The sequence below is a fragment of the Aethalodelphis obliquidens genome, unplaced genomic scaffold (genome assembly GCF_003676395.1).
Source record: "Aethalodelphis obliquidens isolate GAN/ISIS:26980383/991018 unplaced genomic scaffold, ASM367639v1 scaffold9, whole genome shotgun sequence".
Taxonomy (NCBI): Eukaryota; Metazoa; Chordata; class Mammalia; order Artiodactyla; family Delphinidae; genus Aethalodelphis; species Aethalodelphis obliquidens.
In genome coordinates, this window is record NW_020837953.1 from 33,214,578 (window position 1) to 33,240,355 (window position 25,778).

Here is a 25,778-nt window from a genome sequence, read left to right on the forward strand (position 1 = left end):
TGTAGGATAAATTCCCAGATAGCTGGGTCAAAGATCAGATGCCTTTGTAATTTTTATAGATATTGCCAAATTGCTCTCCCTAAGGGTTGTACCAATTTTCAGTCCTACTGAGACAGGCTGGGACCTGGGACCACAAGGAAACGATAAGGGACTAAAAATAACTGGGTACATGAGCCCCTGGGGCAAATTACGAACCACACAATACAAAAAGGCCCAAAACCCAACTGCCACTTCTGAGATGTCAGGAACAAAAGCAGTCTACTGCAGCATGATCCCTGAACACAGCACCACCAAACAGGTGGGCAGACCACCTAAGCCAACCCTCTGGCCCAACCTATTGATCCGCCCCTACCATTTAAAAGGACCAGCTAGCGTGCCCCTTCTCCACCACTCCTTCAGGGAGCTAACAAGGGCACCTGTTACTTGTTTTCACTCCCTCCTGCTACAGCAAGAGTCCCAATTCAAACCTTGCTTGAATTCCTCATCTGGCCTCATCAATTTCTATTGATTAAAGAGTCCAAGAACCCTGGCTGGTAACACTTCACAGGCTCACCGATAGTTTCACTGAACTTTTAGATTTTTGTCACAATATTTTACAGTTCCAAAAAAACAAAAACAACCCACTGAGATTGATGGAATAATATCACATTTATACTCATTCGAGATACTCATTTGTGATATTACATTTTTCTATTGTCTTCCAACCAGAAAATCATCACTTACTGAAATTTAATTTCTTTGTACTTTATTTCGTATTTTTCTTCACATTACCGTTTAAATCTTATACCCAGGTATCTTTTCATTTGGGGGATTACTTTTTCATTTCCACATCTAATTAATGGTTTTAGTGAATAAAAAAATTATTTTCATGTATTTCTCTTGTATCCAGCACCTTAACTGAATTATATTAATAACTTTAGCACTATTATTAATTCTGGCGCAGTTTCACCGCTGAGCACGGAAGAACGAACAGGATGGGACGGGTCCTGCTCTCTGCAGTTTACAACGTCGTTGGGGAAAAAGAAAACGAACAGACGAGAAAAACACCTTACATATATTAAAGAGAAAGAAAATGGTAACATATGACAGTACTAAGGGCCTACGCGATACAACGTAGTCAGGGGAGACCTGCCTCGGAGGAGGTGACACAGGTTAAGCGCTGAATGGAAAGCACTTTTCGCTGAAGGGTGCAGCACACAGTTGAGGTGACTTTCCACGAGGCTCCCAGCTCCACCATTCCTACCTAGCCACCCTCTACCGAAACCCCCAGCGCTTCTCTCTCAGCCTCCACCCTTCCGGCCCCCGCCTCTGCGGCCTTTTGCGGCTGCGCAAGGCCCTGCCCAATTGAAAACGTTTCACTGCCAAAAGGGGCAGGGATTGGTCCTAAATTCCTGAGGCTGACAGGAAGGGGCGGGGCTTATAGTAGGCTATTAATCTGTATTGACGCTGCAGTCCGAAGGCCGGCGGAAGTGCTCTGGGTTGTTGCCGGAAGTGGGCGAGGAAAGGTTGTGATGGCGGCTGCGACTGTAGCGGAGAAGGTGAGTGCTGCCGGCTCTTTCCAGGGGTTTTAGTTGGGGAGAGCTCTGAGGGACGGCAAGGGCGAGAGGTGGAGGAGGTGCTTGTGTGCCGGGCCAGGAAGGCGCAGATACTTTGGGGCCTGGGTCGGCGGTGAGGGCCCGGCCTGGGCTGTCGGGACCCGCGGGTAATCCGCCTGGGCTCTCCGGGGAGAAGTCTAACCGGCCCCAACTCCAGCCTGTCCTCCGCCACAGGTGCCGGTAGACGGCGCGGAGGAACAGCAGCCCCCTGCGGCGGCCGAGGAGCTGGCCGCCCAGAAGCGCGAACAGAGACTGCGCAAATTCCGGGAGCTGCACCTGAAGCGGGTGAGTCGCCCCGGAGGCCAGCTGAGACCTGTCACGTGGCCAGGCCCGTGCGCGTTTGTGGAGCGACGAGGAAGCCGCACCAGCGCGTGTGACAGACTCGCAGAGCTTGATGAAAGTTTAGTCCCGATGCTTCTCAACCTGGCAACACATTGTAGTCACTTTTGGAAAGGGACATGCTTTCACCAAGCTTTCTTTCACGCCCATCTGTTTTAACTTAGTTGGGCTAGTTTGGGGGTCTCTGTTACTAACCGCCTCCGTCCTGTATGATTCTAGTAAACTCTTCATTTTACCTAGGGAAATATGTGGAGCTAGAGACTGGAAGAAACTTGTCCAGTAAGAAAGCTGGTTGCCTCTTCATTCAAAAATAATCAGCAAATCTCGGGAAGTCTATAGGGTCAGTGGTTCAGCTAGTAGGTGGGGAACTAGATGAGTAAGATAAGTCCTCTGCTCTTAAGTAGAGGAGACGTTCTAGATAGAAATTATATTGTGATAAATGCCATGCTTGAGTGAGGAACAAAGTGCCTTGGGAGTGCAGCGAAGGAGAGATTGGTATAGTTTAGGGGCCCCCAGGGAGTGCCTCGTATAAGAGGTGATACCTAAAGTACTGCTATAAAGATGAGTAAGATGTTACCAGAAAAATAAAGAAGTTTGAGGAAGAAATATCTAAGCAAAGGGAACAAATGCAGAGGAAGAGAATTCACGTCAAGGATAAGAGTCCAGCAAACAACTGGCTGCAGTTGGAGCTGAGAAACAAAAAAGCAGCTCTTGACTGTTCACCTCAAGGGGGCCTGACTGGTAGCTTGGCCATGGTTTCACAAAACTACAACATCACTCTGACTGTCACAGTGTGACGAAAACAAAACTGTTCAAACCACAGAAATGACCACACAGCACCCACTTCTGCTAACACCAGTGACAAATACAGCACTAGCCTCACTCCATTAGTTCTGCTTCCTGTATAAAAACTGAAGATACCCAGTCATAGAATGCCCTGGCTTTCTGACAGTGCCTAATCCAGGCACAACCATGCTTCCTTGAACCTTTCCCTCCAGTCACCTGATACAAACTCAAATCCTGTAAGTGGCTCCTCCTAACACCCTCTCACTGAAATGCCTCCAGTTCCCCATGGTTTGCTGTTCCTTCAGTGCAATACACACAACTTTGTTTGACTACACATGTGTTCTTGGTGTCTTCAACTGGAGGGCATTGTCAGAGCCAAGAGTATGTGAGGGATGGTTGTTGAGATGAATGTTCTGGGTTTTTCTCTTTACCCAGAAAAATTTAATAAAGGATTCAGCACACTTACATATTTACTTGGAGGGACTGTGTAAAGAACATGGGGTTGGATTAAGAGACATGTCTTCCTGGACTAACGGCCACCAGCCTGTAACCCAAGAAACATCTAACTTAAGTTGTCCCTAAGATGGTATACTCATTTTGTTTTATGCAGTTATTTAAAAACAGACTCTACATACAGTAATTTAAATGGAAAATGCCTTTCATTTGACATGATGTAAACTGCTAAAATATCTAAAGAGGAGGGGGGACTTGGGAAAGGTTAGAGATATTATGATAGGTATTAAAGCCCCCAGCCCCAAATTGAGGCTTCTTCTTTGCATCAGTCAGGATTAAAAGAGAATTGAAAGTAGAATATCTTTCTCATAATGTGAAACATTAACGCCCAGGCCTTTGGCACAGCAAACTAGTGCAGCTCAACACATTTCTTGACTGTATACAAATGAGCCCTAATTAGGCCGTTTCCTTGCTTAAAATCCTCTGATGGTTCTCTTGCTTTTAGGGTAAAATGGAGTCCCCTTGTTAACGTGTCTTGACCTTCCTCAAAGAGGGAAATATTTGTTTGGATTTATTTTCATGTTTCAGCCGATAGCCTTTTTGCGTTTATGGTTTTAGAATGAAGCTCGTAAATTAAATCACCAGGAAGTTGTTGAAGAAGATAAAAGACTTAAGTTACCTGCAAATTGGGAAGCCAAAAAAGCTCGTTTGGAATGGGAACTACAAGAAGAAGAAAAGAAAAAGGTTAGGAACTACTCCGCTATTTTCATAAGTGGTTTATTCAATCTTTCTAGAGTATTAAGGCAGTAAAAAATGCTTTTTACCAGCTACCAAGCTTTGGGTGAGTAATTTAACCTCTCTGTGCCTATGTTTTCTCATCTGTAAAATGGGACCTGTAATAATTATTTGAGTTAATTATGAATTAAATGAGTCAATGCATGTAAAACATTTAAAAAAGGGTCTGACACTTGATAAATGTTGAATAAGTATTATTTTTTAGATTGATGTACTCACTTCTTATATACTATAGTAGATTATCAAATTTCCTTCAAATATTAATCATTATTTTTAATGTATTGCTTGATATCTTTATTTAAAATAGGTCAAATAATTGCTTGAATCATTTGGGCAGGCATTAGCTTTTTTTCCTTTCTTTTTCAGGAATGTGCAGCAAGAGGGGAAGACTACGAGAAAGTGAAGTTGCTAGAGATCAGTGCAGAAGATGCAGAAAGATGGGAGAGGAAAAAGAGGAGGAAAAATCCCGACCTGGGATTTTCAGGTAAAACTCACCTTTACTTTATTGAATGAGCCTGTGAGGTAAGCGTTGCCTTCAGTGTTTCTGGTTTTAAGAAAGGATATACCCCTTCATGGAATATTCTCCAAGAGGCTTACTCCCAAGAAAAATACAGACATATCTCATAGGGCAGAAGTAAAAAAGGCTGTGCTTGAGGCAGCTGGATCCCTTTACTCATTGTGCTAAAATTAAAGCCTGTATTATCAGCATCTTCGGGATAGAGGCTCTGCTTAGATTAGTGCGTACATTGCTAATAATAATTTTGATTTTTCTCTGAATAGTAATGACCAAACAAGGAAATATATCATTTCTGATTCTCATTTTATTTTTAGATTATGCTGCTGCCCAGCTTCGCCAGTACCATCGGCTGACCAAACAGATCAAACCGGACATGGAAACATATGAGAGACTGAGAGAAAAGCAGTAAGTTGACAGGACTAATGCCAGTCCTTTTTCATCCTGAAGTGATTTTTTTTTTAAACATTACACTTTATTTATTTATTTATAAATTTATTTATTTATTTTATTATTTTTGGCTGCGTTGGGTCTTTGTTGCTGTGCGCAGGCTTTCTCTAGTTGCGGCGAGCGGGGGCTATACTTCGTTGTGGTGCACAGGCTTCTCATTGCGGTGGCTTCTCTTGTTGCGGAGCATGGGCTCTAGGCGCGCAGGCTTCAGTAGTTGCAGCACGTGGGCTCAGTAGTTGTGGCTTGTGGGCTCTAGAGCACAGGCTCAGTAGTTATGGCGCACAGGCTTAGTTGCTCCACGGCATGTGGGATCTTCCCGGACCAGGGCTCAAACCCATGTCCCCTGCCTTGGCAGGCGGATTCTTAACCACTGCGCCACCAGGGAAGCCCTTCTGAAGTGATATTGATGTACTTGTGCATGTATATAAACGTACATAACATAAATACAAACAGACTGCAGTGCTTGGGTATGGGTTATCCACAGCTGTTTAAGAATAGTTTCTGTCGTGATGACACTATTGCTCATCCACAGCAGTTAAGCTAACCACCTGGTTATCTTTCTAGCTGGGCATACTATGACTGGGTGTTGAGAGTTTAATACCCAGATTATCATAGTTATTCAGATATTTTGGGACGCAGAATGCTTTAGTGCCAGGATGGGTGAACTTCTGCTGTAAAGGACCAGATAGTAAATATTTTAGGCTTTGTGGGCTATGTGTTCTTTGTCATAGCTACTCCACTCTGTCCTTGTGAGTGAAAGCAGCAGCAGCCTGTAGAGGAGATATAAACAAATGGACTGTGTCCCAGTAAAACTGTTTATAGAAACATGCTGCAGTTTGTTGGCCTGCTGTAGTGGAAAGAGAAATATCCTGAGCCTAGAAGCAAGTCCTTTAACCTCTGGCCCTGGGCTCTTTCATATGTAGAATGAAGGTGTTGGCGTAAGTGATTTCTTACTTCTGTCCCTTCTAATTCTGTGTTTTTTTTTTTTAAAAGGTAAGGTAGTATCCCATAGTATAAAGATATGTATGTATTTTATCTCTCATCGTGATGGTAGTTTAGTTTGAAAATGTGGAGCACTTGCAGTGTTATTCCAAGTCCCTGTTGCCATCTTTCCAGTGAGGAAGAGTTTTACCCAACATCCAACAGTCTTCTTCATGGGACACATGTGCCTTCCACAGAGGAAATTGATAGGATGGTCGTAGACCTGGAAAAACAGTGAGTACTCCGTGTAGCAGCCTGAAATTTTAAACGTTTAATGACAAAATGGACTTAATATGCTTAGAATGAATTGAGAAGACAGATATTATACTTCCTAATTTCTGACCTAGCATCTCTAGTGGTTTTGGGGACAGACAGTAAGGATGGGTTGAGTCCCTATGATTTGGAATGAAGAAACAAAATACTGATGGAATTGAGTTGTTATAATTGAAAATTACAAAGAAAGTTATTCTTTAAGAAATTATTCTTGTTTTTACTTTAACAACCATTCCACTCTTTGATTTGAAGAAGTACAAATGTTCTCATAAATCTATCTTTGTATATTTGTGTTTCTTAATACTGATAGGAATGTGTTTCCTGATGGTGATCAGGCAGAGCAAAATGAATTTATATTATAGGAGCTAATACACTTAAGTATTAAGAATAGTGTCTAGTATATACTGTGTACTCTGTTCATATTAGCTGTGGTTATTATTAATATAATTACTGTTGTAATTATTTTCTGTTAAGTGATACTTCATGTGTGCAGTTCCTAGCAGTGTAGCAGTGCTCTTCTAGAAACATTCTAAAGATGAGTTTGTATTTACTAAATTTCATGGTTCATACCCAGGGTTGTGCTGTTAATTGGCAGTTTCAACTTCATCTTGATGAAACTGGCCTTCCTCCCGCCCCTTCCCAAAGTGCTAGTCTTAAGTGTACTGATTCTATTCTATTTGACCATGTTTTATTAAGATCAATAAAGAAGGCAGTTTTGAATTTTATAAATTATTTTCTTCTCCCAGAATTGAAAAACGAGACAAATATAGTCGGAGACGTCCCTATAATGATGATGCAGATATTGACTACATTAATGAAAGGAATGCCAAATTCAACAAGAAGGCAGAAAGATTCTATGGGAAATATACAGCTGAAATTAAACAGAATTTGGAAAGAGGAACAGCTGTCTAATCCCTTCAGGAACTGTTTAGAAGCTTGAGAATGGAGTGAAAATTTCTACTAGCAAATTGAAGTTCTCTTCAGAGTTACACCAGTAAACCAGAACTCGGTCTATGCCTTCCCACTCAGCATTTAAAAATAAATGTTTTTTCTTAAACTTCTACTACCATGTATATTTCCACATTTTTGTGCTTGGATATAAGATGTATTTCTTGTAATGTACTTGTTTTGTAAAAATCTACTTTGTATAAATTCTATTATTTTTCTATGTATTTTAAATGTGTATGACTGTTGAATCTTTGAAGCATTTTGGCTTTAAGAATGCTGGCAGCATACGTAAATGCAGTCATTGTTACTTTGAATGTTTGTATGAATTTGACAAAATCTAGAGCTGGACTCAGGAACTATTTGGGGTTGTAGACTCCGAAGCTAAGGACGGTGATGAGGAAGGGAGCAGTGGCTGCTGGAGGGTGGGTATAGGCTCTACCCGGGCTGCTTAGGACCAAGTTCAGGAAGTAGCAGAACTGTCCTCCCATGAATACTGACTATGCACAGTTCCCTTTTAAAAAAGGAAATGTCTTGTGGAATAGAATCCCTACTAAACAATTTATCATTTAAAACAAATATTTGTATTTGTACATTTATATATACACAAATATACACATACATGCTTCCATTCCACAAACATTAAAAATTTTTCTATTATAGGAAATTCCAAACATATTCAAAAGAAGACAGAATAGTACAATGAGTCCCATATACCCAATGCCCATCTTCAATAATTATCAACTTAATGCCAATCTTTGTTCTGTCTTTATTTCTATCCACTTTTCCCTGTATAACTCCTGTGTTATTTTGAAGCAAATACTAAATATATAATTTCGTCTATAAATATTTCAGTATGTATCTGAAAGATAAAAACTTAAAAAAGGCCACAGTACTATTATCGCAATAATAGTTTAATAAAAGTCAGGAGTGAGAGATTGGTATAATTTTTTTCTATGTGATGGTAACAATACTAAGTACCTAATTAGGACATTCCAAATTAAGAAAAATCTGAAATTCAGAGAAAATTTCACAAATATTTCAGCTTTTGTGTTTAATGAACATTTAATACCACTGGTAATTGTTCCCTTTTAAAATTCATGTAGTACTTTCTATTTCTGCTCTTATTTTGTTTCTTCTAGCATTTAATCTATGTGCAGTTAATCAGGTCTGATCATAGGGCTTTGATGCTGCCTCTGAAAATAGATATGTTTCTTTTCCCATTTCCACAACTTTAGTTCAGGTCTTTAGTCCTGAGTATTGCAATAGCCTTAAACAAAATCACGTCAAGAAACATTGTCAAATAGAATCTGGCAAGGTATTTAAAAGAATAATTCACTATGAGACAGCAGGGTTTATTCTAACAATGCAAGAGTAGCTTGTAGACGTGTTAGTTACCTGTCCAATATCAATTCTCTTCCTCATAACCAACCAAACCCTGAATTTTTGGTGAATTTGTGGTAGAATTTCCAGCTAAACATTTGTTTCCCCAGACCAACTTGCTGTTACAGGTGGTCAAATGTTACAGTTCTGGCTAATAAGACACAATCTAATTATTCTGAGAAATCTTTTGCTTTCCCGGTAAGGGAGTTGCCACTCCCTCCCCTTCCTTCCAGCTTGGATCACATACGTGAGGCCTGGAGTTTTAGCAGCTGTCTGTGCCATGAAGTAACAAGCATGAGGATAAAGTCAATGTGCTGAGGAGAGTGGAGAAGAGCTTGCATTCCTTTTGGCATTGCTGAGCAGCTGCACTGGCACTGGATGCCTGCCTCTCATCTTCCTGTTCTTCGCTGCTGAATAAATTTATGACCAAGGCATATTTCAATTTTAGGACAAATGTTACATACACAAAAATCAATAGTTTTTTCTCCACTGTAGAAATAAATACATAGAAATGGAGATGGGAGGAAATAGTTACAATAGCAATAAAAGTAAGAATCTACTGAGACACAAATTTAATGAGAAGTCATAGGAGAATCTACTGAGACAAATGAGGAGTCATAGGACCTACGTGAAGAAAATTATAAAATCTAATGAAAGAATTAACAGGAGTATAACTGAGTCACTTTGCTGTACAGCAGAGACTGGCACAACATTGTAAATCAACTATACTTCAGAAAAAAAAAAAAAGAGTTAAGACTTACTTCCAGCCAAGATGGAGTGATGGGGTGGATTTACCTTGCCACTTGAAATGTTAAAAAACAGCAGTTTTCAAGGTAATGGAAATCAAGGAAGGCCAGTGGTTCCTAAGAGAGGAAACAAACAGGTGTAGCCCTATGATCACCTCAGCTTACTGTCTTTAGCGAACTTCCAGCCTGTGGCGCATGGCGGAAGAACCCAGGCAGAGCCCAGGGGCGCCCTTCGTTGAGGAGATAGAGCTGAAAGTCTGGGGACACCACAGTGGCAAGATCTTACAGTACAGAGTGTTGGAGAGGTGGGAGCTGCACACAGAACTCTGAAAGTCCGCAGAGGTCTCTTCAAGTATCAGGCAGAATACATATGTGAGGAAACGACTCGAGGCTGAGGGGAGAATAGCACCTGGCCCTCACGTGTGGCCAGGAATAGTGTTTTCCACCAGCTGAACTGGAAAACTTCGTAATTCATGGAGTAGTATAGTGAGGTTTTGCCTCAGTAGTGGAGAATAATTAGTCCTAGACTAAACACTGCTTGGGTCTTGCCTAAAAATCTTAAAAGTTAAGACCTGAAAGAAACTGTTTCTGAATAATTTAACTACAGCCTAAAACAAAGATTAAGAATCATTGTAAAAAAAGACAGAAATATCCAGTACCCAAAAACATCAAGTTCACAATGTCCAGCATCTAACAGAGAAACAGGAAAGTAGGACTCATAATGAGAAGAAAAATCAATCTAAACTTACCAAGAACTGACATAGATGTTTGAATTAAGAGAAAAATCAGGGAATTCCCTGGCAGTCAAGCGGTTAGGACTCTGCACTCTCAGTGCCAAGGGCCTGTGTTAAATCCCTGGTTGGGGAACTAAGATCCCACAAGCTGCGCAGTATGGCAACCAAAAAAAAAAAAAAAAAAAAAAAGGACAAGTCAAACAGTTACTATAGCTGTACTCCACATGTTCAAGAAGTTAAGAAGAGACAGGAAGATATAAAAAAAGACCTACATCGAACTTCTCAACATGAAAAGTACATGTCTGAGATGAAAAGTATACTGTATGGGCTTAATCGCAGATTAGACATCATGAAAGAAAGTAGTAAACTTGGAGACACAACAACAGAAACCTTCCAAAAGGCAACATAGAAAGTAAAAGAATTAAAAAGTGAACAGGGCATCAGTAAGATGTGGGACCCTGTATGTGTAATTTGGATTTACCAAGCAGACACTGCTGCCCATGGAAGGCTCTGGGTCTGAAGTCTGGTCTCTCTTTGTTCAAGTATGAGCAAATATGAGAGGCATTATGAAAGGCATATTAGCACCAAGCCTTTTCCTTGACATAGTCACAAGGTTGAGAAAGATTTGAAAAGGGTCTACCTGTCTCAGGGGTGCCCACCTGCGAGACACATCTTGCCCTTTGGAAAATGCTGTGCCAGCAGAATGGAGATGATTTATGTCAGTCTTTCCTAACCCATCCGTGGGACTGATGAAATTGAGTGCCTAAAAAAGGAAGCAAGGCCTATTTGGGGGGATGTAGAGGGTGTGGCTGGAGACAGAGGCAATGTGAGCAACCCCTCTTTGACCCCAACCTGACTGCTGCTGAGTCCCCATTAGCCATTGCTTATTCAAAGAGAGAAGGAGCAAACAGTGGTCCTGTGGCCCTGCTGCAGCAGTCCTGGATGGGTATGCCCCTCTGACAGTGCTCCTTCCTACCCTCTCCTGCCCATCAGGGCAGAGCTGCCTCTCCACTGGCCCTTTGTCTTCAACACTGTGCTATCTCAGTGGGCACACCTTCCTCACTGGCTCATAATTCTCACTTGGCTCGACTGTGTTCTCATACTTGGGAAACCCAGTTGAATAGTTTTTGGCCAGGTGGTGAAGCTGACCATAACAAAATGATCTCTAATAGTTATAATTAATTGTGGTATAGCATAGTGTTCACAGCTGGCTCTGGAGTGAGTTTGCCCCCACTGGATTCCTCCTAAGGCCTTAGTGAAATGGGGGGTGGTGGTTAATAGCAATAACCTCACAGGGTTGTTGTTGGTATTAAATGGATAATCCATGCAAAGCACTTAGCGAGGTGGGCTGGTGCAGAGTAAATGCTTGCAGTTCCTGTGGTCACCGTCATGTTCTCCAATGGAACTCTCCTTTCTCAGGGCAATAGACACTGTACAATAGCCATGAAAAGCATGGACTCAGGTGTCAATACAGTCTGGATTCAAATCTCAGTTCTTCCATTTACCAGGCAAAAGATCTTGGGCAAGTCACTTGCACTGTTCACTAGGGCTTCCACAACAGAATACTACAGACTAGGTGGCTTAAACTACAGAAATTTATTTGTTCACAGTGCTGGAGGCTGGAAGTCCAGGCTCAAGGTGCTGGCAGGGTTGGTTTCTGGTGAGGGCTCTCTCCTTGGCTTGCAGACAGCCACCTTCTTGCTGTCCTAATGGCATTTTCTCTATGCATGTGTATTCCTGGTGTCTCTGCCTCTTCTTATAAAAACACAAGTTGTATTGGATTAGGGCCCCACCCTTATGACCTCATTTAACCTTAAGGACCTCCTTAAAGGCTCCATCGCCAAGTCTAGTCAAATTGGGGGTTAGGGCTTCAGCATATGAATTTGGGGGGACACAATTCAGTCCATAACATCAACCACCTACTCTGTGCTTCAGTTTCCCCAGCTCTAAAACTTGTTAATAATGCCTGCCTCTGAGGGTTGCTGGGAGGATTGGATGAGTGTAATATGCTTAGACATGTCTGGTTTATAGTAGGTACTATGTGAGTTATAATAGTAATAATGAAATGAATACGTACTGTCCTCATGGATATTTCCTGTACTTTTCTCACTTCCAAATCAAGATAATGCCAAATTGAACATTCAGAAATCTCCAAGGGAGGTAGGATTTCTGTGTGACTTGCTCCCTGCTCCCAAAAGTCTTTGACTTTTTTTTTTTTTTTTTTTAGGACCAGCGGAGACTTCCTCTTTCTGCCAATCTGAAGTTTTGAAGAGACAGGAAACCCAGGAGCTTTGAAGCCACCCTTCCCCAGGCCTTTCCTGGGGCCTGCATGCTGCAGCACTCCTCCTTGCTCTGTTGGCAAGCTCTCTTCAGAAGCTCACCGCTAATGCAGATTTAACCTTGAGCTCTCCTTGGGCTGCTTCTCCAATCCAAGGCAGTTAGACTCAAAGTCCAGTTCAGGTTCTTTTCTTTTTTTTTTAAAAAATATTTATTTATTTATTTATTTTATTTGGCTGTATCGGGTCTTAGTTGTGGCACGTCATGGGCTTAATTGCCCTGCCGCATATAGGATCTCAGTTCCCCGGCCAGGGATCGAACCTGCGTCCCCTACATTGGAAGGTGGATTCTTAACCACTGGACCACCAGGGAAGTCCCCAGAGTCCAGTTTCTGACAAACAACAACTACTTGCAGAACCCAGGGATCTGAGAATCAGAGGTCCCTCCTGGATTTTTTGCTACAATAGGACCGGCACTTATGGTCAAATCATTAAAGCCAAAACAAACAAACAAAAAATCCTTATCTATAAAAATGTTCACTTTTTGAATGAATAGTTTAGCTTTGGATCCAGTCTTGTCCCTGCAGATGAGGTTGTCGGATTTTTGTTTGGAAACCTGCAGGCTGTTGGGAGCTCAACAGGCTGGAGGGACCACGAGAAACTGGGAGATACTGACAACATCTCACCTGGCTGAAACCTGTGTGTGTACATGCAAGTGTGTGGTGTGTGGTGTGTGTGTGGTGTATGTGTGGTGTGTGTTGGGAGGGGCAGGTGTGTGTTTCTTTGGCTAGAAATGACTCCTTGGGGAAAGATGCAGAAAATACCCGACAATCTCAGAGGTATACTCTACAATGTATGGAGTCTTCCATACATAGGATATCGATCACCACATGTATGTAAAAGTAAAACACCTAAAATATACCACAATTTTTACAAAGTCCTGCTTTGGCATTTCTCATTCTTATTAATGTAATAGAAGCCCTCAAATAAGGAGGGGTCTGTCTCTCACCTGTTGCTTAGAGGCCCATGTGCACAGGGACAGAGCCTGAAAGCAGAAAGGGGTGGGGAAGGAAAGCAGGGACAATTAAAGAGCCCTTTGGAGTGATCATGGCAACTGTTTAGCTCTCCCTTGTGGGGTTTGAGGAGCATAGTTTCAAAGTCAGTCATACTTTTTTAAACCCAAGAAGAAAGCATTCGGCTGTTTCCTAGTTATAACATTAATCCATAGTCATTTTAGAAAATTATTTCTTCTAATTGGGAGGTGGGGAAGGAAGTATGGAGTTTGATCAGTTTATGAAATCCTTAAGTATGGGAACCACAGAACTAATTTAAACCTCTTGTTAAAAAACTAGGTATAACTTACATAAACGCACAATCTTAAGATGAATTTTTACATATTTACAACCAGGTCAAGCCTAGAGGGATACCTCATGACCTCTCGCCGTCAAACCGTCCCCCAGAGGTAACCATTATTCTGACCTCTATCACCTCAGATCAGTTTGCCAGTTTTGAGCTTCCCGTAAGTGGAATCATATAGTATCTAGTTTTCAGAGTCCGACTTTCTTAGCCCAACATCATGTCTAGAGTGAGATTTGTCCAGGTTGTGTGCAGGGCCAGCTTAAGCTTTAAATCCCTTTCCAACTCTGAGATCATCTAGTTCTATAAGGAGGGAGGAAATGAGGGAAGAATACAATTTGAGAGAGACATTTGATGGAGTTTTAGAGTTGATAGTTTCAGGCTCTTCAAAGAATGAGGATGACGAAAAGGAGAAGATGTTAATGACCTGTTCCCCCATTGCCTGTGGCCCGTAGGGGTGGGTAGATAACTGGTTTATTTAATTGACGACACTTCAGATCCAGAGGAGCCGTGCTCCTTGACTGAACTCCAGAAGTCTCAACTCCATCTGGACCTGATTTATATGATAAGATCCTGGACTTTAAGCTGGTGCTGTAATGGGATGAGACTTGGTGGTTTGCAGGAGGGGACTAGTGCATTTTGCGTATGGGAGGGAGGTGAATTTTTGTTGGCCAGGGGATGGGCTGTGGCAGGTTGGAATTTCCAAAGATGGCCACACCCCTAACTACCGCTTTCTGCAAGCTCTTCCTACAATATGATGTTGATGATTCTCCATCAAGAGGTGGTGGATTAGTTTCCTAGGGCTGCTGTGATAAAGTACAGTCATCCCTCGGTACCTGCAGGAGATTGCTCAAGTTCCAGGGTTGGCCCTCCATATCTGTGGATTCCGCATGTGAGGATACGGGCTGATAGTACCACAAATTGGCTGGCTTGAACCACTGACCCTTATTGCCTCACAGTTCTGGAGGCTGGGTGTCTGAGACCAAGAACAGGCTGGTTCCTCCTGAGGTCTGTGAAGGAGAATCTCCTCCATGCCTCTTCACTAGCTCTGAGTGGTTTTCTGGCAATCTTTGGCATTTCTTGGCATGTAGAAGCATCACCCTGATTTCTGCCTTCATCTTCATGTGGTGTTCTGGGTGTGTGTTAACTGTCTTCAAATTTCCCCATTTTATAAGTATACCACTCATACTGAATTAGGACCCAACTGAATGAGCTCATTTTAACTTGATTAGCTCTCTAATGACCCCATTTCCAAATAAGGTCACAGTCTGAGGTATGGGGATTAGGACTTCAACATATGAATTTTGTTGGGGCATGTGTATTAGAGAAACAGAACCAATACACACACATACGCATGTATATGTAGTTTTATGTACACGTGTATATATACAATCTCTCTATAAATCTCTCTATGTAGATAGATTTATTATAAGAAACTGGCTCACATGATTTTGGAGACTGAGAAGTCCCATGATCTGCCATCTGCAAGCTGGAGACCCAGGAAAGCCAGTGGTGCAATTCAGTCTGAGTCTGAAGGCCTGGGAACCAGGGGAGCCAAAGGGGTAAGTTCCAGTCCAAGGGCAGGAGAAGACTGATGTCCCAGCTCAACAGGCCGGTGGGAAGAGGATGGATCCTCCCTTCCTCCACTTTTTGTTCTATTCAGGCTCCCAGTAGATTTCATGATGCCCACCCACACTGGGGAGGGTGGTCTGCTTTACTGAGTCCACTGCTTCAAATGCGAATCTCATCTGGAAACACCCTCACAGACACACTCATAAAGAATGTTCAATCTGGGCACCCTGTGGCCCAGTCAAGTCGACACATAAAAGTAACCATCACAGTGCATACTGTGATCCATAATTGGAAGGGACTGTGTTTCCTCTACTTGAACTTGCGTGGACTTTTGTAACTGTGATGGAAGTGACGCTGAATGACTTCTGAGGCTCGGTCACAGAGGCAATATGGCTTCCATCTGGTTCTCTCTCAGGAATCCAGCCACCACATCAAGAAGAACATGCATAGGCTGTGTGAAGGTCTCAATCAACAGGCAGCATCAACTGCCAGATGTTTGAGTGATATTTGCTATTTCAGTCCCCAGCCTTCGGGTCTTCCCACTGAGGCACCAGATGTTATGTAGCAGAGTCAAGCCATCCTGCCCATGTCTTAGCCACAGAAACTATGAGAGCTAATTAGTTATGGCTGTTGTTTTAAGCTGCTAAGTTTTGGGATGATTTGTTACGCAGCATAGCTAACTAATACATGCTACCCACCTCATAGTGTTCTTGTGAAGTTTAAATGAACCAGCAGCTGGAATAAATCTGGTATAATGCTTGACATATAGCAACTTAGAAAAAACTTATTAGTAGATAAATTAAAAAATGGGACATTATAATTTTAAAGTACACAGTAGTTTCTGTTACTACATGTAATTAAAAGAAGAAAAGGGAATTCTAAAAGCCATTTAACATTTAAACATTTCACTAATTCTGATCACACTTTTGCTCTACTAGACTGATTTTTTTTTTTTTTTTTTTTTGCCAGACGTGCTAAGAGATGGGATTTTATTGGCTGAGAAAATAATGATCTTTTCCTTTGTTGTGGATACAGCCATTTTAAATCAGTGACATGTGAGTTAACCAGGTTTTCATAATATTTTGTATATTATTAGGGAGAAAAGAATTTTGGTTTCATAATGCAGCCTCACAAAAGTTTTCAGCAAAATTAGACTATATAAATAAGATCAAATTTATGTCTGTACATTTTTCTAAAGAGGTTGTACAAATGGCCAATAAACACACAAAAAAGATGCTCAAAACCATTAACCCTCAGAGAAATGCAAAGTAAAACTACAAGGAGATACACTTCACACCTGCTAGCTATAATCAGAAAAACAGATAATAACAAGTGTTGGTGAGGATGTGGAGAAATTGAAACTCTCCATAAACCACTGGCAGGAATATAAAATGGGGCAGCTGCTTTGGGAAACAGTCTGGAAGTTCCTCAAAAGGTTAACATAGAGCTTGACCCAAAAATTCTACCCCTGGGTATGTACCTAAGAGAAAAGAAGACATATTGCCACACAAAAACTTGTAAGCAAATGTTTGTAGCAGCATCCTTCATAATAGCCTAAAAGTAGAAGCAATCAAATGATGAATGGATAAAGAAAATGTGGTATATCCATATAATGGAATATTATTCAGCAATAAAAAGGAATAAAGTACTGATGCCTGCTACAACATGGATGAATCTTGAAAATATTTGCTAAGTGACACAAGTCAGACTCTAAAGGCCACATATATTGTATGGCTCCATTTATATTAAATGTTCAGAATAGGAAAATCCATAAAGCCACAAAGTAGGTTAGTGGTTGCCAGGGGCTGGGTGGATGGGAGAGGGAGTGATGGTGAATGACTGTTGATGGTTATGAGGTTTCCTTTGGGATGATGAAAATGTTCTAAAATTATATTATGGTTGATGGTTGCACAATCCTGTGAATATGCTAAAACCCACTGAACTGTGCACTTTAAAAAAGTGAATTTTATGGTATGAGAATTATATTTCAATAAACTGTTATGATTTTTATTTGTAATCATATCATGAGAAGACTTCCATTGAGTTTGGAAGGTCTGTTTAGTGTGCAGCCTTCACAAAATTCACTTTGGTGTGATTTCCAGGAGGCTTCTTGAGAAGACAAAGCAGATTCCCAAGAGACACGTGTGATGGCCCATCCAGAGAAATATCAACACCTCAATTAAAAATTTCATTTAACAAGCTCTACTGAGCACCTGTTATATGTTAGGAAGTGTTCTAGAAGTTTGACTACATCAACAAACAAAATTTAAGCGTTGATTTTAGTTAAGCTGCTTCTCACATGGACAACTCTAAACTGATCACTCCAGGAAGAGTGGCAGCAGTTATCAATTGACTGATATTAGCAAGAATTTGTGACTTCCCTCCTGCTATTTTGGAGAGGTTTGACCAACTTAAAGAAAAAAGAGGGAGATGTGAACATATAGCTTTTGTAAAAGTTCTTCTTTGCCATGCTTAAGAGAGTCAATAGCAGTTAAGAAAGGCTTTGGCTGTAAATAATAGAAATCTCAACTAATGCTGGCTTGAACAAAGAGAAGATTGTTTGTCTCAAAAAATGTGGAGGTAGGGCTTCCCTGGTGGCGCAGTGGTTAAGAATCCGCCTGCCAGTGCAGGGGACATGGGTTTGACCCCTGGTCCGGGAAGATCCCACATGCTGCGGAGCAACTAAGCCCGTGTGCCACAACTACTGAGCCTGCTCTCTACAGCCTGCAAGCCACAACTACTGAAGGCCGCGAGTCACAACTATTGAAGCCCATGCGTCTAGAGCCCATGCTCCGCCACAAGAGAAGCCACTGCAATGAGAAGCCCGCGCACCACAACGAAGAGTAGCCCCCACTCGCCGCAACTAGAGAAAGCCTACGCACAGCAACGAAGACCCAATGCAGCCAAAAATAATAAATAAATAAAATAAATAAATTAAAAAATAATGTGGAGGTAGGCAATTTTTCAGTGGCTTGAAAGATCGCCAAGGACCTAGGATCAGTCCTTTTTTCTACTTTGGCATCCTTAGCGTATTGGCTTTTTGTGTTTGTGTTTGTTTCCTGTGGTCACCAGATGGTGCCTAGCACTAGGTACAATGTCCTCTTACCAGTGCCCAGGGAGGAAGAGAGGGGTAAGGTCCAAAAATATTTCTCCTCTGGAGGCTCAATTTATTCTAGAAACATTTCCCAGAGTATCATGGACTAGAACATGATGGTGAGCTGTATCAGTGCATGATGTATACAACCAGTGGGGTGGCCGGGGTTTGATGATTAAGTCTGGGTTCAGCTGGGCCTGGCTCTGGGCTTCACTCCAGTCTGGGTTGGCTCCATGAATCTCCTTCTGAGGCCCATGAGGACAAGGGGGTACACGAATGGCACAAGCACATTTCAAGCCCCAGCTTGGATCACATGGTGCAACATGCCATTGGCTGAAGCAAGTCACATGGCCAAGCCCAAAGTCAGGGGACAGGGAGACCCACTCAGTCCACCATGAGGTCATGGTAGCGGGTGAGATATAATCCTACTTCTGGGGAGGGAAGGCCACACCTGCCTTGCCCTAGACCAGTCAATAGGGCTTGGATTGCCATGGATGGCTTAGACCAAGCCGGGCTCATGAAGTCGTAAGGTGTAGTTGTTGAGAGCGTGGCCTCTGGAGAAGGACTTCGGGGATCAAAACCTAGCTTCTCCACATACCAGCTGCTTGATCTGGGGCAATCAATTTCACGTCTCAGATTGCTCAACTGTAAGATGAGGATAACAATAGCCCCTGTTGTAAAGACTACATGTGCTTCTAACAATGCTCAGCGCACAGTAGGTCTGCATAAATGTAGCTCTGATACTCCGGGGCCAGGGGAGGGGAGGGTCTTGCTGCTCTTGCTGTCCCTGGAACTGTAGGTTTGCACGTCTTTCTCATTCCTCCCAAACAGCTCACCAGCTAATGCACCGCGGTTGCTTTTTCATTAGTAGCCACAGAATTCACATCCAGTAGCTCTCGACCACTGAGGTTTGCAGTTAATGGTGGCCTCATACTCGAAAAAAACGAAGCTGCATGATTTACTCCAGATTTGTTAGTCTGGAATCGGCCACTGGAATAAAGACTGCCAATGCATTACCTGCTCTTGGGCCAAGCAGGAGAGAAAAAGACTGTCTTCACCAGATGGTCCACGTGCTGGGGCTCTAGACTTCTCAGGGGTTCCAAGTGTGTTCATTCCAGAGAATTCTCAATCAAAGCGCAACCCCAGGCAGACACATTTTCACGCTAGCATGCCCACAGCATGTGTGGGAAAAAAGGGGAAGATCTGTGTAGATCTAAGTCAAACTAATTAGCTGTCAGCTGCATTGCATCTGGAGATCAAATATAAACTGTTGGCATCAAAAATCGTTCCGGTCCCTGTCATTTCCGTGCTCTTGGTACCAGGCCATCCTTTGTAGCATGGCCCTAATGTGTTTCTTCACAATGACAATGATCCAGCAGCCCGCCAAGCATGGTATCCCAAGTCATCTGCTATTGGCAACTGTAGCGCCCCTTCATTTTGTGCCAGGTGGAGTTAGATGAAACTAACGGGGATGAATAGGTGGGAGTGGGTCATTGCATTGTCAGTATGTTGGAATGCAAACATTTCCACAGTTACCCATTAACAGGGTCCTTTACCATTGCTACTGTTCTGTGTGTGCAAAGATCACAAAGTCCAGGGTCTGAAACAGGTTCGTTTTAGCTAATCTCCTGCTGAATTTCATCAATTACACCAGGTCGAAGTGGTTCATTCATCGATAGGGGGTTGGAGGGCTGGGGTGTGGATTTTGCCTTTCAGAAGAGGTATGTGCATCTGGACAATGGGAGAGTGGCCAGAGAACAGAGCCAGCAGTGGTTTTATTCTATTTAGATATTTTAAGTGTTTTTCCCCCTGTGGAAAATAATCTGTTTTTAGTTTAAGTTGATTTAAAATTGCTGCCATGTTATCGTAAATAAAGTGACATCTCATTTCTTTAAAGAAGCTTGGAATATGGTTATGGAATCCCAAGTACACAAATGACAAATTGGCTTTATGTATTTGATTCTTCTCCATGGCAAAAAATGTGTAATTTTTAGTACACTTTAAAAATCAAAGAATAGTTGGTGTAGGGTACCACTAAGAACCATCCACTAGGTGGCAGTATACCTCTAGGTTTTTAACATGTAACCCAGCAGTTCTCAAACCATGGTACCTGGACTAGCAGCATCAGCATTGCCTGGGAATTAGTTAGAAAGGTGAATCTTTTGGTTCCACCCCAGACCTATTGTATCAGAAAGTCTTGGAATGGGGCCCAGTAATTGTGTTTTTAAAAGTCCTCCAGGGACTTCGCTGGTGGCGCAGTGGTTAAGAATCCCCCTGCCAATGCAGGGGACATGGGTTCAAGCTCTGGTCCGGGAAGACCCCACATGCCTCAGAGCAACTAAGCCCGTGCGCCACAACTACTGAGCCTGTGTTCTAGAGCCCGAGAACCACAACTACTGAGCCCACGTGTCACAAGTACTGAAGCCCACGTGTCTAGAGCCCGTGCTCTGCAACAAGAGAAGCCACCATCATGAGAAACCCACACACCGCAGTGAAGAGTAGCCCCCGCTCGCCACAACTAGAGAAAGCCCACGCTCAGCAATGAAGACCCAACGCAGCCAAAAAGAAAGAAAGAAATAAATTTATAAAAAGCCCTCTGGGTGATTCTGTTATGCTCTCAAGCTTAAGAGCCATTGATCTAGTTAAGCTTAGGTCTTTCTGTGATCTGAAAATGCCAGCATTACAGGCGACAAAGTCTGGTGGGCTTTAGCCACAAGTATTGTGATTGAGAGACACTAAGAGGCACCCATTCTTAATATCTTTTATACTGGACTTTTCCCAGTGTCTAAAATGTCCCCCATTAATCGTGACTTAGGGTTAAAGTATAAAAAGCCGCAGAAGGAAGTGAGGAAGTGAACCTCTAGATCCAATATATTAACCATTATAATCCCATAACACCAAAGAACTATTTAGATTCTTGGGCCAAATCAGGCCCATCGGTTGTTTTTGCAAATAAAGTTTCATTGGAACACGGCCACACTCACTGGCATCTTGTCTATGGCTGCTTTCACACTGCAGAGGCAGAGTTGAGGAGTTGTGACAGAGACTGTATGGCCTGCAAAGACTGAAATAGTTACTGTCTGGTCCTTTACAGAAAAAGATTTAGGTTTAGATAGAGTTATCTAGCAAGGCCTTGCGGGATTGGGTCACCAGACGCAGGACAGATGAGGGACCCAAGGTGGGAGACCTTGAGTAGTAATATGGGCAAAAGTGTGAGGGGTGAGGGGTGAGGAGAAGAAAGGAGGAGCAGTATGGGGGAGAGGAGGGGGCTGCGTGAGGGTTGCAGGGACATTGAGATGCTACAAATGCCCCCAAATCCAAATACCAGCCAGCAAATCTACTAACTAGAATCATTTTGACTCATCTGCAAATAACTATTTATTCATTTATAATCAGCTAAAATGATTCTTATGGGGACTTTTCCTTCACTTACTTTCAAAGAACTTGGAGTGGGCAAGCAGGTTAAAAGCACAGTGAAAAATAAGATGTTTGCTGATAAAACAGAATGGACCATGTTCGTCAGACCTCTTTCCATTTATTTCCATTCTCAGTACAAGCTATTAGGCTGGAATTTCTTGAGCAATGTTTCCATGCATTTTAAGCCTATTTTCTGGACAGTTTTCATGCATGGCATCTACTGGATTTCCACAACAGCACTGACAAATATACCTCAACCCTTCCATTTATTGAGAGAGGAAACGCTCAGAGAAGGCAGGTAACTTTTAGGTCAAACAGGTGGACCCTGGACTTGAAACCCCATGAACTAAGGGCGGCCTTAGAGCTGGGTCCACTGTTTCGTGTTCCCTCTGTCTTGAATGTCTTTCTAATTGTGCTATTCTTGGTGTTCTTTTTATGATCTGGCAGCTAGGCCTTGCAGTCTTATTTAAATTGTTATATTATTACCTTCTTAGTAAGACTCTAATTAATTAATCATATAGAAATGGTTCCCTGTTTAGTCCATTAAGTTAAATGGAGGTCTTTAGCAGAGCCTTGTGTGAGGCGTGTCGGTCTCATTGGTGGCTCTGACCAAACATCTCAGAGACACTAGCCAGGGGCGTCAAAGGCAAGAGGCTGGTATTCAGAACAGATGCACCTGCAACTTGCCACCGTTGGGCAACAGGAAGAGAATCAGACAAAACCAAGCTCCGTGGGCCAGGATAATTTGTGAGACCCTGTTCTAGGTCTTGACTTTCAGTGTCGGCCTGTGGAAGAACAAATTACCTCGGCCTGGGAATGGCTCCCCATCTCCAGCCTCAGACTGGCTTTGGCAGCTGGCAGAGTTCCTTTTGGTGAGCAGAGAATCCTACAAGGGCATCTGGAAATAGATGTGCCAGGGAGCACATTGCTCTTTTATTCTTTGGTGTTTAGTTTGTTATCTTGGGAAGTGTTGACAGGTGTACAGATCAGAATTAATAAGTGTGGGTGCCTTTGGAGAAACACCCGCCCTGAAGGTCTCGATCTCCTCCATCCTTATTTTTTTCAGGAGGTACTGAAGGCGGAGTAGGGTCATGGCTTATACAGCATCAGGTACGGATAATTGGACACTTTCATGACCTAACACCCTCCGGCTTCCTTCCCAGTCTGGCCACACTATTGGAGGACACAGGTCGGTGACATGGTCTTTAGGATCACATCACCTGGAGGTGAGGCAGCTCAGAGGACATGTTCCCAGGGGATTTAGTTACCTGTGAAACTGACCTCTTGGAAGGCTCCAGAGGACTTGTTCCCAACAAGTGACCTCCAGCCTGTATGGGTGAGAGGTGGACATGGAAGCTGATGACCTTGAGGGACCTGGGAGTCGCAGAGGTTGTCTGCTGGCTGGGCAGGTCCATGGGGATGGAGTGAGGCATGGGAGAGCAGCACACACTGATACAGTTTTCACAGAGAATGGACTGATGGGGGTAGGAAGATCACAAAACTTAAAAAAGGTGGAGAGGCTATAAGAAGAGGCCTAAAGATCTACTCCCTGTAGAGGAAACTTCCCACGCAGGAGCTCACTTAGTGTGTTTGCAGCCCCATGAGTGGGTGGTGTGGTTAAGGACCCAACCACCAGCCACAAGTCTTCTCAACTTGGCCTGTGTGCTGAAGCTCGCCTCAGAGGCCCAGGCTCCATCTTTCCCTCTCCCTGCACTCCTGCCGTCTGTCCGGAGTCCCTGCCTGTCAGTTCGGGTCCCACATGGTACTGACCTTCTAATGGGCATGGCTTCGCCTGGCTGGGCCCTGCCTGGGAGAACTCTGATCTGCTGTGTCCCACATGCATGCCGGCCCCGTGGCAGTGTTCTGGATGCTTCCTGGCGTGCAGAGAGCTGGCCAGGGTCTTTTTGGGGTCTCGGACTGGAGCCGGGGCCCTCACGTTCCTGCCGCTTGGCAGAGCTGTCTCCGAACGCCTGTCAGCCGGTGAAGGCAGGAGTTGGGCACAGCAGCTGCAGAAATCAGGCTGGGTCAAAAGAGCTTAGCTTGCAGATAAAAGAAAATTGCTTTGGAAAGAAACAAGCTACAAATAACTTATAATGACCAGAGCCGGGCCCCGACCGCTTTGCTCTGGGTTTAGTGAAACATCGCAAGATATTTTTTCAAAGCCCTGAATTTGGCCGCACCTGAAATGTCCTTTGCCAAATGCTTTCCTCCTCGCCTTAATTTTTAAAGTCGAGTCTTTGGAAGGCCATCTCCCCTGCGGTTTCAGATTCACTTATTCTTCACACGTCACGAGGCTGTCTGGTGAGTAAGAGCTGTGAGTGGGAGCAGATTGTAGGGATCAGAGGCCAAAGCAGGAAAGATTTGGTCCATCCCCTAAGCACATCCCCCTACACAGAGAGAAATACCTATTCCTCCATAATACATATTTCTCCAGAAATTATTCCACATGGAGAGAAAGTTCTGGAAACAAGTGACAGGTTTGGGATCCTTAATGCAGGTGGGAGGTACCTCTTCAGTCACCCCTGGGGCACCGTAGTAACACGAAGGACCCTTTCTGGTGCCTGAAATCCTCTTCACTTTGCTCTTCTCTTGGATTCTAGAAATGCTCCAGAACCCAAACCCCAGACTCCCAGAGGCCTGTCACACAGTGAGCAGCTGGGATAGAGTTCACATTGATCATCTTCTTCCCCAACCCCTCCCCAGCTCTTCCCAGCATCCTGGCTTTTGGGGGGTCCTGTGATTGGCTTCCGTGGAGCTGACCCAGGAGCCTCAGCTCTGGAATCAGGCCCAGAGCTCCAAGGTCCCCCAGGGACACAGAAATAGAGTCCTGAAGCCTTTGGCTACTGGTGTCCAGCTGCCCCCCCGGGATCCTGCCTCACTCCCCGCTGGACTCTGAATCAGAGGTGTAAGAGCAGACAGGGTGTCATTCAGCCACTCAACGGCGATGACTTGGAATTGAACTTGGGATCAAAACCTTGGGGTTTGCTCCTCAACAGCAATGCAGGGCTGGAGATGACGGAGAACAGTATTTCACACACACACAGCCTCTTTCTTTTGGCCTCATGTTGGAAAAATCTGCAACAATGCCTTCTGAGTCAATTCCACTGGGGCTCTGGTGACAAACCACTCTGGTTGTGTCTGGTGGTTTACAGTGTCACCAGAGCCCTTTGATGGAATTGTAGCTGTTGCTCTGTGCCGTCATTGTCTCCCGCCTCTGTCTCTCTTGGCTTCTGGGCCTCTGTTTCTCTCTCTCTCAACATGGCATGAGCTGCAACCAAATTGGAATGTGTACTTGGGCAGCCTCTGTCCTGAGTGACCATAGGCTGGCGTGTCTTGGCACAGGTGCCCTGGTGGAGCCAAACAGATGAATGGGTAATTAAACAGAGTGTTTCTTTACTGATGCTCATTTCCCTGGTTCCAAATTTATTGCTTAATTAAAGGGCGTTCACAGCCAGCCAGAGATGCTAGCTCTTTCTTTCCTTGTGCCAATGGATAGTTCATATAATACCCCCTTTTGCCTTTAATTCCCTCTCTCTCTCTCTCTCTCTCTCTCACACACACACACACACACACACACACACACGCACACGCACACACACACACACACACACACACACACACGGAGTCTTAGATCAAATAAAAGCACTGGCTTTTGGTAATTTGAGATTACTCCCTGGATAAGACCTGGATATTCTTTGCCCCAGCACAAGGCAAGAAGACTAGCGCTAGCTCCTCCCTTCAATGGCCATTTAATGGGCTGGCATTTGGGTCCAGGGAGAAAGGTGTCGAGGGGAGGCAGCCCCGACCACACTGTGGCTGGCAGGGCCGGTGGAGACACAGAGGACCCGACTTCCCGGAGGTTGCCCCCAGATCTGCATTGCCCCACAGGCTGCTCTCTGCTGCTGCCTTGGACGCCCTCCTGCCTCCGCCGCACCCCACATTGCCCTCATTCCTTCTGCTGCCCCATGCAAGATGAGCCTGTATGCTTTGGAACACAGCAGACTATTGTTCCAAAGACAATAAAAAAGATTGGGAAATGCAGTGGCTCCCCTGTGCCCCCAAGTTAGAA

At 43.6% G+C, this 25,778-nt stretch overlaps 1 protein-coding gene across 1 annotated transcript; it reads left to right on the forward strand.

Annotated features, from left to right (window-relative positions):
- Positions 1-1,432: 1,432 nt before the first annotated feature.
- LOC113622025 (pre-mRNA-splicing factor SYF2) lies at positions 1,433-8,067 on the forward strand. Its single transcript, XM_027109669.1, has 7 exons — positions 1,433-1,538; positions 1,770-1,880; positions 3,792-3,917; positions 4,335-4,452; positions 4,800-4,890; positions 6,049-6,147; positions 6,933-8,067. Exons 1-7 carry the CDS (start codon positions 1,512-1,514, stop codon positions 7,096-7,098), a joined length of 738 nt encoding a protein of 245 aa, XP_026965470.1. The 5' UTR covers positions 1,433-1,511; the 3' UTR covers positions 7,099-8,067.
- The last annotated feature ends 17,711 nt before the right edge of the window (positions 8,068-25,778 follow it).

What these genes read in the sequence shown, in the direction of transcription:
- LOC113622025 (XM_027109669.1), top strand. Translation starts at nt 1,512, where the DNA reads ATGGCGGCTGCGACTGTAGCGGAGAAG. An exon ending in CTGCGACTGTAGCGGAGAAG is followed by an intron (nt 1,539 to 1,769) that starts GTGAGTGCTGCC and finishes CCTCCGCCACAG; the next exon opens with GTGCCGGTAGACGGCGCGGA. An exon ending in GGGAGCTGCACCTGAAGCGG is followed by an intron (nt 1,881 to 3,791) that starts GTGAGTCGCCCC and finishes TTATGGTTTTAG; the next exon opens with AATGAAGCTCGTAAATTAAA.